The sequence below is a fragment of the Theropithecus gelada genome, chromosome 1 (genome assembly GCF_003255815.1).
Source record: "Theropithecus gelada isolate Dixy chromosome 1, Tgel_1.0, whole genome shotgun sequence".
Classification (NCBI taxonomy): domain Eukaryota; kingdom Metazoa; phylum Chordata; class Mammalia; order Primates; family Cercopithecidae; genus Theropithecus; species Theropithecus gelada.
Genome location: NC_037668.1, coordinates 40199574 through 40214757, shown reverse-complemented (window position 1 = coordinate 40214757; position 15184 = coordinate 40199574). Strand labels below are relative to the sequence as shown.

Sequence of the window (15184 nt, the reverse complement as noted above, 5' to 3'; positions counted from 1 at the left end):
GCCTGGCTAACCCCTTCCCCCCTCTCCCCTCCCAGCCTGGCTAACCCCACCCCTTCCCTCCTCTCCCCTCCTCACCTGGCTAACTCCTCCTCTTCCCTCTTCTCCCCTCCCAGCCTGGCTAACCCCTTCCCTCCTCTCCCCTCCCAGCCTGGCTAACCCCACCCCTTCCCTCCTCTCCCCTCCTCACCTGGCTAACCCCTCCTCTTCTCTCCTCTCCCCTCCTCACCTGGCTAACTTCTCCTCTTCCCTCCTCTCCCCTCCCAGCCTGGCTAACCCCTTCTCTCCTCTCCCCTCCTCACCTGGCTAACCCCTCCTCTTCCCTCCTTTCCTCTCCCAGCTTGGCAAACCCCACCCCTTCCCTCTTCTCCCCTCCCTACCTGGTTAACTCCTCTTCTTCTCTCCTCTCCCCTCCCAGCCTGGCTAACTCCTTCCCATTCTTGTGAGTTTTGGCCTAGACGTTACTTCCTCCAGGAAGCCTTCCATGATGTGGGCCTCTAAGACACCCTAGTCTTCCTCCACCAAAGCTCAGATCTACTATTACAGTGACTAGTCTCTAGAGCTGGAATGTGAGCTCCCTGAGCTTGGGAAGCCTGTGCCGCCTGCCCACTGTACCTCCCCAGAGCCAGCATCCAGCAGGCACCCAGCAAGCATCTGTTGAATGAATTGTGGGAACACGGGGGCTCATCGGTGAGTGGGATTTGCCTGAGGTCAGGCATTGATGGGGAGCCTGGATCCTGCATCTCTCAGACCAACAGCCTTTGGGACCCGGACACCTGAGCGGGCCGGGGACGGCCTGGCTGGAAGCCTCACCTGAACAGGTGATGCAGGAGATGCCCTCGGCGCTCAGGTTGTACTTGAGGTCCAGCAGCACCTGGATGTTGGTATCAGGCCGGAAAAGGAGCGGGGCCCGACTGGCGGGGCGGAGCCGGCTGGCGAACACCAGGGACAGGATGAGGATGGAGACGAACAGCCCTGTGAGGAGATGGTGCTACACCAGGCGGGGCTGGGCCCAGCTGGTCTATTCCCAGCGGGGCTCCCAAGTGCCAGGAGACAGCTGCTCTGGTTGTGGTGGAGGTGGGGGGGGTGTCCTAAGGGCGTGGGGGAAGGCCCTGCATGCCAGCCCGTGGGCACAGCTTACTGGGGATGGTCCTCCAGGGCCAGGGATCAGTTGCTTTGTGGTGTCCCGTGGGGTTTGACTATAAGCTATAATCTAACACTGCTGGACAAGAAGCGGCCGCCACCTAAGAGTACCTCATAGTTTATGAAGAGCTGGTGCACTACTTGATCTTACACAACCCTGAAATCCTGTTGAAGATGACAATAATAATAGCACTTAACATTCACAGAGCACTTACTACATGCCACGTGCTGGGCTGAGGTCTTTACACATACTCTCCAACTACAGCTGCCTTCCTAGCCACCGTTCTCATCCTCAATTACAGAATAGGAACTGAGCGCTAAACAGACTGGAATAGCCAAATTCACACAGCTAGGACACGGCCAAACTGGGACTCAGACTCAAGTGGGGCTAACTCCAGGGCCCATGCGTGGCATGTTCTGTGCTACTGCCCAGTGTGAGTGGCTGGCACACAGCAGGGGCCAATGAGCAACAGCCGCCCGTGACCAGCTTCATTCTGCACAGGAAGGAGCGGGGCGGGTTGGAGAGGGAGAGACCCCAGCCCAGGCCTCTGCCCTGGGGCATCTGCGAGAGGGGGTGGGCTCCCAGTTCCTGTGTGTTTTGGGGGTGGAGCTGCGAGACAGGGGGAGGGGCAGAGGGCCCACTTACCCACAATCACCCAGCGGCTCTTGACGGCTGACCACAGGACCCAGTGGTGCAGCAGCTCCTGCAGCTGCACAATGAGCTGGCCGCGGCTGCCCGTGTTGGAGGCTGGCTGCAGACCCTCGGGGGACACAGACACCAGGGACACGTCTCCCAGCTCCAGTGACACTGCCAGGGCAGAGCAGTGGCCCGTCAAAGCCTGAGTCAGAGCCCACTGTGGTCCATGCTCGTTTCCAGGGAAGCCCAGATGCCTGGTGAGGAAGCCTGCAGGCCTCAGGACCAACTTATCAAGCGTTACTCCCCGGGCAGAGGCAGTGCTGGGTCTCGCTGGGGTCAGCAGGGCAGGCCTGTGCCAGCTCTCACCTGGCTCTTCCTCGACCTCCAGCAAGGGGATGTCATCGTCCAGGTAGGGTATGGGACCCTGGGCGGGGCTGCCTCCAACCTGCTCGGGAGCGGCAAACACGTCTCCGGGGAAGTGCAGGGAGCTCTTGCGGCCACAATTCTGGTGGCAGCTGTGGAGAGAGTAGGGGACAGCGGTGAGCCAGAGGGTCCTGGGTACCCAGGGAGAGGGGGGCAGGGCCCTGAGGATCAGATGAACCCAGGTATCACAGTGCTGCTGACGTCACACACAGGATGAGCACCCCAGACTTCTGGGAACTGGTCACCTGGTTTCTTTCTAGTATCGTCTACCCCAGGGCCCTCAGGTGCCAGTCTTCCTCCAGAGAGACAAATGGGGACAGCAGACATTACCCAGCAAGAGGGGATGACAACACACAGTGGCCCAGGCACTAAGGTGATCAAATCAGGGGACTCATTCCTCTGCTGCTGTGTGGCCCAGGGGCTCTGCCACCAACTTAATACGCAGGGGAGCCAGGAGGAGGGAGCAGGGCAGGGCTGAGGGTGTAGCTGCGTGGCCGAGGTCTCAGCCGGAGTGAACACATGAGACACACGGCTCACCCTAGGGACTGGGCACCAGAATAATCCTCATGGCTGATACGAGCGCTGTGTGTGTGGCTAATAGCACTGCCACGTGCCAGCAGTGAGCTGGGAGCCCTGCGTGGATTATCTCACTTAATCCTCATGAGACTCACACACAGGGATCACAGCTGTTTCATAGAAAAGGAAACTGAGATGCAGAGGTGAAGTCACCTGCCCCGGGTTCCACGGCTGCCGAGGGAGGAGGTGAGGCTGGGAGCCCACGTCTGACTGACGGGGAACATGACCGCGCCCAATAGGACCACTGGGGAGACAGCCCCAGGCGGGGCGGCGGCAGAGCGGGGGCTTATTTGGTATCTCTGTAGAGATCAGAAAAAGGTGTCTTTTCCCCACGATGCTGCTTCTATGACATGAAACTGTCATGGAAAACAGTCAAATCTGAGCGCCCATGGTACAGAGAACAGTGTCTCTGCCAGGGTACCTGTGTGCAGTGCCAACCCGCACCACCACAGCAGAGTCCTGAAGGGAGAGGATGTGAGTGGAGAGAGCTGAGGAGTCCTGCCTCAGGCCCAAGTCTAAGCTCCTCGCTGGGCCCTCCTCTCCCTCCAGCCCCTCCGGGGCTCACCATGGGCAAGTGGACATTGCTGACCACCACTGGCCAAGGCCTTTATCACAATGAGTGGGCCCTGTTCCGAGCCCAGAGCCCCTCCATCCTCCCAGCCCCAGGCAGCCACCCAGGCCTGATTTAACTCCACCACCATCCCCCTCCATCTTCCTGACCACCAGGCCCACAAGACCTTTCCCCCTAGACCTCCAGCAGCAACTCTGAACTGACCCGTTCAACTCTGCACACGGCTCACTACATCTACAGACGAGAACCTGAGGACACTCAACATAGTGGCTGAGAGCGTGGGATCTGGAGGCAGAGTTCTTGGGTTTAAATCCAGGCTCTACTGCCTACTAAATGGGTGACCTTGAAAAAGCTACCAAACCTCCCTGAGCCATTGTTTTCTCATCTGTAAAATGGGCACAGCAAGAGAACCCAGCTCCCAGGGTTCTTTGGGAAGTGAACGGTGATGTCATCAGATCTTGGACCAAAGTGCTTTGCTCACTTCCTGGTGACACTGGTGACCCCAAATTGCAATTATTGGATGGAAGTATCTTCTTCTTCCCTGTTCCCTGCCTAGCACAGGACTGGGCATACAGAAGGCTTTTGGAAGAGAGGGTGGTACGCTGAGTGGCTCACAGAGGCCTGTTGTGGATACCTTGCTTGGGAAGAGGCCCCGCCCGACTTACCTGGTCTGGCAGGAGCTCTCCAGCGGTGCCAGGTAGAGGCTCCAGAGGCCCAGGGCTGCAGGCATGGTGACAAGCACGGCCAGCCAGCAGCAGGACACGATGAGAGACATGAACAGGCCAAAGTCGTGGACGGCTGGGATCTGGTGATGGAAAGGAAGAGAGGGATGTGGGGCTGGCTGGACCTGGAGTCAGTGGGCCTGGGTGCCCCCCTGCAGCCAGAGACACTCAGGATCCCAGATCCGGCCCAGACTGAGGCAGTAGGAGGTGGCCCAGGCTGCCAGAATGCCAACCACCAGCCTCACTGGTGGTGACACCAAGGGCTGGTATCAGGGGACAGGGGACACAGCAGCACAGGAAGGATTCACACCTCAAGTGGAGGCTCTTGTCTATCTGCAGCCCACTGCCCGGAACAGAGCCTGGCACAGAGGCAGTGGTCAGTAGCTGTCATTACGCGAATGAATGGGGGACAGAGGAAGACACATCCCGTTGGACCAAGCCATGTGCTAGTGGGGAGGGGGAGGGAGAGAATTCGGCCACATGAAGGAGGCAGGGACCCTGGGGACTAGGAGCAATGGGTATGTTCCAGAAGTACGACAGGGACCACATAGGGAGGTGCTAGTTGGAAGGAAGCTGTAACCACCAACAGAGCAGCCTGCACTCTGTGAAACACTTTCACCATCATCCTCGCATCTCAGTCCCTGGATAATCCACACATGAGGAAAGCGAGGCTCAGAGAGGTCACACAGCCTGCCCAAGGTCACACAGCAGAAGCTGAACCCAGCTCTGCCTACCTTCCAGAAGTGATTTCTCTAGAAGGACCTGGATAATCCTAAAGCATCTACTGGTTTCCAGAGGGACTACTCAGCCCAGGTCATAAAGTCTCTCAAAGACTTGGGCCAATTCACTGTCTTCCCACACCAAGAACCCAGCCTGGGCTCAATGCCTTCTCCTAAGCCCCACTCAGAGGCAGCAAGAGGAAGTCAGCGCGAGGGAGGAAAACGCAGCCAGAAGCAGGCAGAGTGGGAATGGCCGTGGACTTGGTCAGGCTTCTCACTTATCTGCTGTGTGATCCTGAGGAAGCCACTGTACCTCTCAAGGGTCAAGTTTTTTTTGGAAAATAGGATGGTAATGGTACCTTTGTCAAGTACCATGGTAATGAAGATAAATGAGAAAGAGCTTTGGAAACTGCCAAATGTTCTCCAGGGTGGAAGTAGGATTACTACTACTGAGGATCCCTAATAAATGCCGTCTGGATTATTATAACATTCACACTTGTTAAGTTTGGGTAATGGGTGGTTCGTGACAAAAATGAACTCTAGAGATGAGGCAAGTACCTTGAGGTGAAGGCTATATGGCCACTCAAGCGGTGGTGGGAAGAACAGAGATCAGGGCCTAGGTATGCACGGGCGGGTGGGAGGCCAGGACAGGAATGGAGGGCAGGTCCGCACCTGGGAGAAGACGTTAGCTGCGTAGGCGGCTGCCGTGGTCAGGGAGGTGAAGAAGGTGGCCTTGCCTGCAGTTTGGACGGTGTGGATCATGCGCAGCTGTGGGTCTTCCAGGTGGGTGGCCTGGCGGTAGGTGTTGATGAACACAAAGACATCGTCCACACCTGTGGGAGGGAGTCCCGGGCCAGGCTCAGCATCATTCTGCTGTCTCCAGGATCAGGCCCCACCTGGCCCTAGACCAAGTCTGAGTGGCCTCCTGGGAGGTCAGGCTGCAGGAGTCCTGCTTCTCAGCTTAGAGTGTGGAGAGACCTCTCTGACTAGCTCCTCCCACCAAGAGTTCAAGCTCCACCCACCACACTCCTTGGCCCCAACCTCACCGTAGGTACCTTCTCCCACATCCTGGCCTCCTTCCCATACTTCCTGGGCCTTTCCCACCATCCTCACTTCCATCCAGCAAATCTTCCTGCTCTCTCCACTCACCCTATGCCAAGGATCTGCCCACCACTCACATTCTCTTTTGTTTGCTTGTTTTTGAGCTAGAGTCTTGCTCAGTTGCCCAGGCTGGAGTGCAGTGGTGCGATCTCGGCTCATTGCAAGCTCCGCCTCCCGGGTTCACACCATTCTCCCGCCTCAGCCTCCCGAGCAGCTGGAACTACAGGCGCCTGCCACCATGCCCGGCTAATTTTTTTTTTTTTGTATTTTGAGTAGAGATGGATTTCACCATGTTAGCTAGGATGGTCTCGATCTCCTGACCTTGTGATCTACCCACCTCGGCCTCCCAAAGTGCTGGGATTACAGGCGTGAGCCACCGCGCCTGGCCCACCACCCACATTCTAAGCTCGCACTCCAAGGCTCTAGGCCTCAGCAGGAGCTGTGTAGAGCCCCCGGAAAGCCAGGCTTTGTATCCAGGGAGAAAGGGGATGCGGCAGACTTCCCATGTGGGAGGCGCACTGCCATGGCAACAGAGGCGACTCACCAATGCCCACGATCACGAAGGCGGCCACCCCATTCAGGATGCCCAAGTACTGGATACCAAAGACCACGTGGTACAGGAAGAGGGCCACCAGGCAGCTGAGACCAATGCTGGCAATCCCGAAGAAGGACAGGAACACTGGGCAGGGTAAGAGGCATGAGGGAGAAGGTGGGGGGACCCTCATGGGACACAAGCCCCATGAGAGTCCCTGACCTCAGCTGGGTCCTGTCTCTTCCCCCCAACCCTGGGTACCATTCACGACTCTGTTCCCAGCACAGGCACAGGGCCAGTTCTCAGTTTTCCATGCCCAAAGAGGGCACCGGACAGGAGGCCCAAGTGGCAGATGGAGTCATCCCTGAGTAGGTCAGGCTGTCCTCCTCTTTGCAGACTTTACCTCAAGAGCCTTATAAACATCACATATGACCTGGGGCTAGGAACTGTGTCTGGATTCCTGGCACCTTACAGCATCTGGCATATAGTTTGGTGCCCAGTAAATATCTGCTGCACGGATGAATATCTTTCCCATTTTGGAAAGTATCACCATTGTTTGTCTGCTTGGGAAGTAGAGTATGCTTACTGTATACAGACAGGAGTAAGCAGCAGCTAGTGTCCACGCTAGCAACTAGCAGCACGCGGAGGTGAAAAAGTGATCAGGGGGCAGAGGGCCGTTGACTTGGGACCCAAAATAGGCTACAAAGTAATCCACAAAGGAATACAATACCCCAGGCTCCCCAACACAAGGCTATCAACAGGAGACAGATGGTCAACAGGCAAAAGGTCCAACTGCGCAGGGGCCCAGGGTAGAGGGTGTGACCCAGGCTGGTACAGCCCAACCTGCCTCCAGGCCTCAGTCTGCGTGCTTGGGGTTGATAGATGATTTATTTGCATATCCCTGTGTCTCAGCTCTGACATGCTCGGTTCAAGAGTACTGTGGCATTCTTGAGAAGGCGGGCTCTGGGCAGACAGGAGCACCCTGGGAGGGGAGAAGGGGGCTGGCTTGAGAGAAGCTCTACCTGAGCAGGAGGTGAGGACGTAGACCAGGGCAGCGATGCAGCTGCTGCTGATGAAGGCCAGGAGCATGTCATTGTTGAACGTCCTGCGCACTTCATAGTCAAACAGGTCTGTCCCCCCATAGAGAACCTGGACTTTGCTGGGGGAAAGGAGGATGTGGAGAGAAGAACGACAGGAAGAGGATTAGAGATGGCTGTGAACACGTGGAGGAGGATCAGGAGCTGTCCACTTCACTTGTGACTCTGTACCTCCACTGGACATCAAAATCACCTGGGGGCTTCCAATTATCCTGATGTCCAGGCCAGGCTTCAGACAAACTAGACCAGAACTGCTGGGGTGGGTCTGAATCATCAGTGCTCTTTAACTCTTTCAGGTGATTCAAATGTAGGGTCAAGGTTGAGAACCACTGCTCTACGTAGATCATGATCAGTTATAATCAGCTCTATGTCATCTTCCAATTCTCCACATCTATGGCCAAGTTCTAAATTCAAACTGGCTGCTAGATATTCAGTTTTACACTGCTATTCAATGTGTGCTTAACACAAGTTATTTTTAATTTAAAAAAAAATAACATAACCAGGCTGGTCAAACTGTGTCTTAAAATACAAACATAAGTGACATCTGCTTCTGGCCAAGATGGAGTAACAAGATGGAGTCCATATTTATCTTCTCACTGGAACAAAAATGTAAGAAAATGCATGAAACAAGGCAACCAAGGATGATCCCTGAGAGACGAGAAACACAATGAGTCCTATGCTTACCCTGGCTTAGTGCTTTGAGAGTTTCCAGTCCTCAGTGCAGCCATGGGTTATTGGACTCCCCAAAGGAGGCTGAAAATTTTCCAAACTTGATGAAAACTACAAACCCACTGACACAAGAAGCTTCAGCAATGAACCCCAAGCACAAAAAAAACTACCATGCACATCATAACCAAACTGCTCAAAAATAGTGACCAAAATAAAATCTTAAAAAGCAGCCTGAGAAAAAGACACAGAGGAACAAAGACAAGGCTGACAGCAGACTTCCCATTAAAAACAGGGCACGTGAGAAGGCAGGGGAGCAACATCCTTTGCAGATAGTGGGAAGAAAGTCAGCCCAGGATTCTATACCCAGCAAAAATACATTTCAAAAACAAAGGCAAAATAGAACACTTTTTTTTAGATAGACAAAAACTGAAATAATTCATCTCCAGTATACCTGCACTAAAAGAGATTTTTAAATTTTTTTTGAGTCAGGGTCTCACTTTGTCACCCAGGCTGGAGTGCAATGGCAAGATCATAGCTCACTATAGCCTCTAACTCCTGTTCTCAAACAATCCTTCCACCTCAGCCTCCTGAGTAGCTAGACTACAGATGCATGCCACCATGCCTGGCCAATTTTTTATTTTTTAGTAGAGATGGTGATAGGGTTTAGCTGTGTCCCCACCCAAATCTCAACTTGAATTGTATCTCCCAGAATTCCCAAGTGTTCTGGGAGGGACCCAGGCAGAGGTAATTGAATCATGGGGGCTGGTTTTTCCCATGCTAGTCTCATGATAGTGAATATGTCTCACAAGATCTGATGGGTTTATCAGGGGTTTCTGCTTTTGCTTTTTCCTCATTTTCTCTTGCTGTCCCCATGTAAGAAGTGTCTTTTGCCTCCTGCCATGATTCTGAGTCCTCCCCAGCCACGTGGAACTGTAAGTCCAATTAAACCTCTTTTTGTTCTCGGTTTCAGTTATGTCTTTATCAGCAGTGTGAAAACAGACTAATACAGTAAATTGGTACCAGCAGAGTGGGGCTCTGCTGAAAAGACACTTGAAAATGTGGAAGCAACTTTGGAACTGGGCAACAGGCAGAGATTGGAACAGTTTGAAGGGCTCTGAAGAAGACAGGAAAATGTAGGAAAGTTTGGAACTTCCTAGAGACTTGTTGAATGACTGTGCAAAATGCTGATAGCGATATGGACAATAAAATTCAGGCTGAGGTGGTCACAGATGGAGAGGAGGAACTTGTTGGGAACTGGAGCAAAGGTGACTCTTGTTATGTTTTAGCAAAGTGACTGGTGGCATTTTACCCCTGCCCTAGAGATCTGTGGAACTTTGAACTTGAGAGAGATGATTTAGGGTATCTGGCAGAAGAAATTTCTAAGCAGCAAAGCATTTGAGATGTGACATGGGTGCTGTTAAAGGCGTTCAGTTTTATAAGGGAAGCAGAGCATAAAAGTTTGGAAAATGTGCAGCCTGACTATGCAATAGAAAAGAAAAACCCATTTTCTGGGGAGAAATTCAAGCCAGCTGCAGAAATTTGCGTAAGTAGCAAGGAGCCTAATGTTAATCTCCACGATCATGGGGATTAACATTCTCTGACATGGAGAATTTCAGAGAATTTGATGGCAGCCCCTCCCATCACAGGCCTGGAGGCCCAGGAGGAAGAAGTGGCTTCCTGGGCCAGGCGCAGGGTCCCCATGCTGTGTGCAGCCTAGGGACTTGGTGACCTGTGTCCCAGCCACTCCAGCTGTGGCCGAAAGGGACCAATGTACAGCTCAGGCTGTGGCTTCAGAGAGTGGAAGCCCCAAATTTTGGCAGCTTCCACATGGTGTTGAGCCTGTGGGTGCAAAGAAGTCAAGAATTGAGATTTGGGAACCTCCACCGACATTTCAGAAGATATATGGAAATGCCTGGATGCCCAGACAAAAGTTTGCTGCAGGGGTGGAGCCCTGATGGAGAACCTCTGCTAGGGGAGTATGGAAGGGAAATGTGGGGTCGAAGCCCTGACGAGTCCCTATTGGGCCACTGCCTAGTGGAGCTGTGAGAAGAGGGCCACTGTCCTCCAGACCCCAGAACTGTAGATCCACTGACAGCTTGCACTGTGTGCCTGGAAGAGCCACAGACACTCAATGCCAGCCCATGAAAGCACCCAGGAGGGAGGCTGTACCCTGCAAAGTCACAGGGGCAGAGCTGCCCAAGACCATGGAAACCCACCTATTGCATCAGCGTGACCTGGATGTGAAGATGTGAGACCTGAGTCAATGGAGATCATTTTGGAGCTTTAAAATTTGACTGCCCCGCTGGATTTCAGACTTGCATGGGCCCTGTAACCCCTTTGTTTTGGCCAATTTCTCCCATTTGGAATGGTTGTATTTACCCACTATCTGTACTCCCATTGTATCTAGGAAGTAACTAGCTTGCTTTTGATTTTACAGGCTTATAGGCAGAAGGGACTTGCCTTGTCTCAGATGAGACTTTGGACTGTGGACTTTTGGGTTGATGCTGAAATGAGTTAAGACTTTGGAGAATGTTGGGAAGGCACGATTGATTTTAAAATGTGAGGACATGAGATTTGGAGGGGCCAGGGTGGAATGATATGTCTGTGTCCCCACCTAAATCTCAACTTGAATTGCATCTCCCAGAATTCCCATGTGTTGTTGGGGGGACCCAAGAGGAGGTAATTGAATCATGGGGACTGGTCTTTACTGTGCTATTCTCATGGTAGTGAATAAGTCTCACGAGATCTGATGGGTTTATCAGGTGTTTCTGCTCTTGCTTTTTCCTCATTTTCTCTTACTGTCACCATCTAAGAAAGTGCCGTTTGCCTCCTGCCATAATTCTGAGTCCTCCCCAGCCATGTGGAACTGTAAGTCCAGTTAAATCTCTTTTTTTTCCTCCCAGTTTCAGGTATGTCTTTAACAGCAGTGTGAAAAGGAACTAATACAGATCGGGTCTCATTATGTTGCCCAGGCTGGTCTTGAACCCCTGGCCTCAAGCAATCTTCCCACTTTGGCCTCCCAAAGTGGGATTACAGGTGTTAGCCACTCTGCTAAGCCTAAGAGAGATGTTAAAGGAAGTCCTTAGGAAGAAGGAAAATGGTAACAGATGGAAATATGGAAATATGGATCTACACAAAGAAACAAAAAGCAATGAAAATGGTAATGACATAAATAAATACATAAAATTTTCTTATTATTTATTTAAATATCTTTAAAAGATAATTGACAGTTTAAACAAAAATAATGTAGTGTGGGGTTTATAATATACATTAAAATAAAATGCATAACCACAAGAACCTAAAGGCTAGGAGGGAAGAAATAGTACTATATTGTTATAAAGCTCTTATACTACATATGAAATGATATATCATTTGAAGATACACTGTGATAATTTAAAGATGTATACTATAAACGCTAAAGCAACTACTAAAAGAGTTACAGCATAAAAGCCAAGAAAGGAGATAAAATAGAATCATAAAAAACATTCAATTACTTCAAAAGAGGCAAAATACAGGAAAGGGGAAACAAAGAGCATATGGGACAAATAGAACAAAATATACTTAAGTCTAACCATATTAATAATTGCATTAACTGTAAATGGCTTAAACACCCCAAGTAAAAGGCAGAAAGTATCAGAGATATTTATTTATTTATTTATTTATTTATTTAATTTATTTATTTATTGAGACGGAGTCTCTCTGTCGCCCAGGCTGGAGTGCAGTGGTGCGATCTCTCAGCTCACTGCAAGCTCCGCCTCCCGGGTTCACGCCATTCTCCTGCCTCAGCTGCCGAGTAGCTGGGACTACAGGCGTCCGCCACTACGCCAGGCTAATCATTTGTATTTTTTAGTAGAGACAGGTTTCACCATTAGCCAGGTTGGTCTCGATCTTCTGACCTCGTGATCCACCTGCCTCAGCCTTCCAAAGTGCTGGGATTACAGGCGTGAGCCACCCAGAGACCTTTAAAAAAGTCAAGACCTAGCTGACTACAAGAAACCCACTTTAAATATAAAGACACAAATAGGATAAAAGCAAAGGGATAGAAAATGATACACCACGCTAACATGAATCAAAAAATAAGCTGGATTCGTTATATTAATAAAAAATAAAGTAAATTTCAGAGGAAAGAATATAACTAGGGGCAAAGAAGATAATTTCAAAATGATCATCAAAACTACAATCCTAAATGTTTTTATAGCTAATAACAGAGCTTTAAAATACATGAAGTAAAAACTAACAGAACTGAAAAAAGAAATAGACAACTCCCCGATTGTAAATAGATGTTTCAATCTCTCTCTCAATATTGCTAGAAAAATTAGACAGAAAATCAGTAAGGATATAGAAGACCATGAACAACACAATCAATGAACTTGATTTAATTAAGACTTATAGAACGTTTCACGTAAAAACAGAACTTTTTTTTTTCAAGTACACAGGGAACATTCAGCAAGAAAGACCATGTACTGGACCATAAAACAAGACTCAATAAATTCAAAAGAACTTACATCACACAAAGTATGTTCTCTAACCATCATGAAATTAAACTAAAAATCAGCAACAAAAAGCCTGAAAAATTCCCAAATATTTGAAAACTAATTAAGACACTTTTAAGTTATACATGGGTCAAAGAAGAGATCAAAAGGAAAAATAGAAAGTATTTTGAACTGAATGAAATGAAAATAACATATCCAAATTTTGAAATGTGCTAAAATAGTCATACTTAAGGGGAATTTTATAGCATTAAACACCTCTGTTAGGAAAGAAGTTTCAAATCAATGGCCTTAGCTTCTACTTTAAGAAAGTAGTACAAGAGAAAATGAAATGTAACATAATCCAAAGAAAAAAAATCATAAAGATCAGAGCAGAAATCAAGGAACTAGAAAACAGAAAAGCAATGGAGAAAATCAATGAAATGGGTAGCACAATAGGGTAACTACAGTCAATAATAAGTTAATTATACATTTTAAAATAACTTAAGAGTTTGTAACTTGAAGGATAAATGCTTGAGGGGATGGAAAGCCCATTCTCCACTGATGTGCTTACCTCACATTGCATGCCTCTTTCAAAACATCTCATGCACCCCATAAATATATACACCTACTATGTGCTCATGAAAATCAAAAATAAAAATAAATAAGTCTAATTCTTAGAAAAGAAAATCAACGAAACCAAAAGCTAGTTCTTTGAGATCAATAAAATTGATAGGCTTCTAGCCAGACTGATGATGAAAAAAAAAAAAAAAGAAGACACACAGAAGGTGACATTGCTACAATTTCTACAACCATTAAAAAGATAATAGGGAAATATTATAAATCATTTTATACCAATGAATTTGACAATTCTTTTTTTTTCAAGAGACAGGGTCTCGCTCTGCCACCCAGGCTACAGTGCAGTAGCACAATCATAGTCCACTGCAGCCTCGAACTCCTCGGCTCAAGGGATCCTCCCACCTCAGCCTCCAAAGTAGCGAGGACGTGTTTTTAGAGACAGGGTCTTGCTGTTTCCCCGGCTGGTCTTAAACTCCTGGCCTCAAGGATCCTCCTGCCTCAGCCTTCCAAGTAGCTGGGAATATAGGCATGAACTATGGTACCCTGCTAGCATTCACTCTCTTGATGGTGGTATGGGGTTCCCAGTGTATACACACGTGTCAAAACTAATCAAATTGTAAAGTATGTGCAGTTGGTTGTATGTCAATTATGCCTCAATAAAGCTGTTAAAAATGTAAACAGGACTTTTAAAAGCCAAGTTGAAAGGATCTCTGGATTATCTACTTTGTTGAATTAAATAGGTTAACTATCCTTTCATTAGAGTAGAAAATCAATCATTTATTCATTCACACACTAATTTGAAAAGCATTTATAGAGTATCTTCTAGATTCTTGGTCCTGTGCTAGATGCTGATTATAAAAAGACATAGGCCCATACTTTTACTCTCAAGTTGAAAGAAATAGCTCATGGAAGACCAGTATCCTCACCTAAAACTACTAAAATGTCCACTAAAATTCAGAAACTATCTGTGATGACAGTAGAGAGTTGCTGAAGTAATCAGAACTAAAGGGCTAAGACTCCAGAAAGGAAAGAACCTAGGAAAGGTAAGCTGCCCTTCTACAGCCATTTTTACCCTGGAGGCATTTGCTGATTCTAAACATGGGCAGAAGGCTGAAAAACTTGGCTGGGAGTCAGATAAGCTAGCAGAGCTTTGGGCAGACACTTGCAGATCAGCAGAACACATGGCCAGGTTTTCCCTCAGCACTTCTGCAGGAGACTGGGGCTGTGTGGGGCCTGAAGCCAAAAAACCTAAGCAGAAAGCCTCGGAAAAAGCAGAGTGGAATTTTTGTCTTTGTTCTAATTTTTTTAGCAGCTTTGAGAGATAAAAGATTAGAGTTTGGAACCTATCCAGGCAAAGGACTCTGCAGAATACACCAAGCTCTCAGTTGAAAATCCTAGAGAATCTAGGGCAAACTAGAGGTAGACCGAGACTTTCCAGGATTGCGAACCATCCTCAACTCTCAGTGTGGTCACTGCCTGCTTAAGGTGATCAGCCATGACTCTATGTGACTTCTGAAGTGAAGGAAAAATTCTCTCTGGGGGAAATAACATCATATGGACCTCTGTGTGTGTGTGTTTTTCACATAATGTTCATCACTTAATAAAAGTTACACTTTGAGAGGCCAAGGTGGGAGGACCACTTGAGGCCAGGAGTTTGAGACCAGTCTGGGCAACATAGTCAAACGCTGTCTCAAAACAAAAACAAAAACAAAAAGCTAGCTGGGCATGATGGCACGTGCCTGTAGACCTAGTTACTCAGGAGGCTGATGGGAGAATTACCTGAGCCCAGGAGTTTCAGGCTGCAGTGAGCTATGATCATGCCACTTCAGACTTAATGACAGAGTGACACCTTGTCTCAAAAAGGTAAAAATAAAAAAATAAAAAAATAAAAATCACCAGGTATACCCACAGGCAGGAACACATGATCCTAAACCAAGTGAAAGAACAGA

General features: G+C 48.9%; 1 protein-coding gene across 1 annotated transcript in view; it reads right to left on the bottom strand.

Annotated features, from left to right (window-relative positions):
• The window catches only part of DISP3 (dispatched RND transporter family member 3), a 57750-nt gene that overhangs the window by 16427 nt on the left and 26139 nt on the right, over nucleotides 1-15184 (bottom strand). Inside the window, exons 4-10 of the mRNA XM_025400558.1 lie at nucleotides 7444-7580; nucleotides 6434-6568; nucleotides 5461-5621; nucleotides 4013-4152; nucleotides 2144-2292; nucleotides 1787-1948; nucleotides 811-972 (exon numbers count right to left, since the gene is read on the bottom strand). Coding sequence (XP_025256343.1) covers nucleotides 811-972; nucleotides 1787-1948; nucleotides 2144-2292; nucleotides 4013-4152; nucleotides 5461-5621; nucleotides 6434-6568; nucleotides 7444-7580 — 1046 coding nt within the window. The remainder of the gene's footprint in view (nucleotides 1-810; nucleotides 973-1786; nucleotides 1949-2143; nucleotides 2293-4012; nucleotides 4153-5460; nucleotides 5622-6433; nucleotides 6569-7443; nucleotides 7581-15184) is intronic.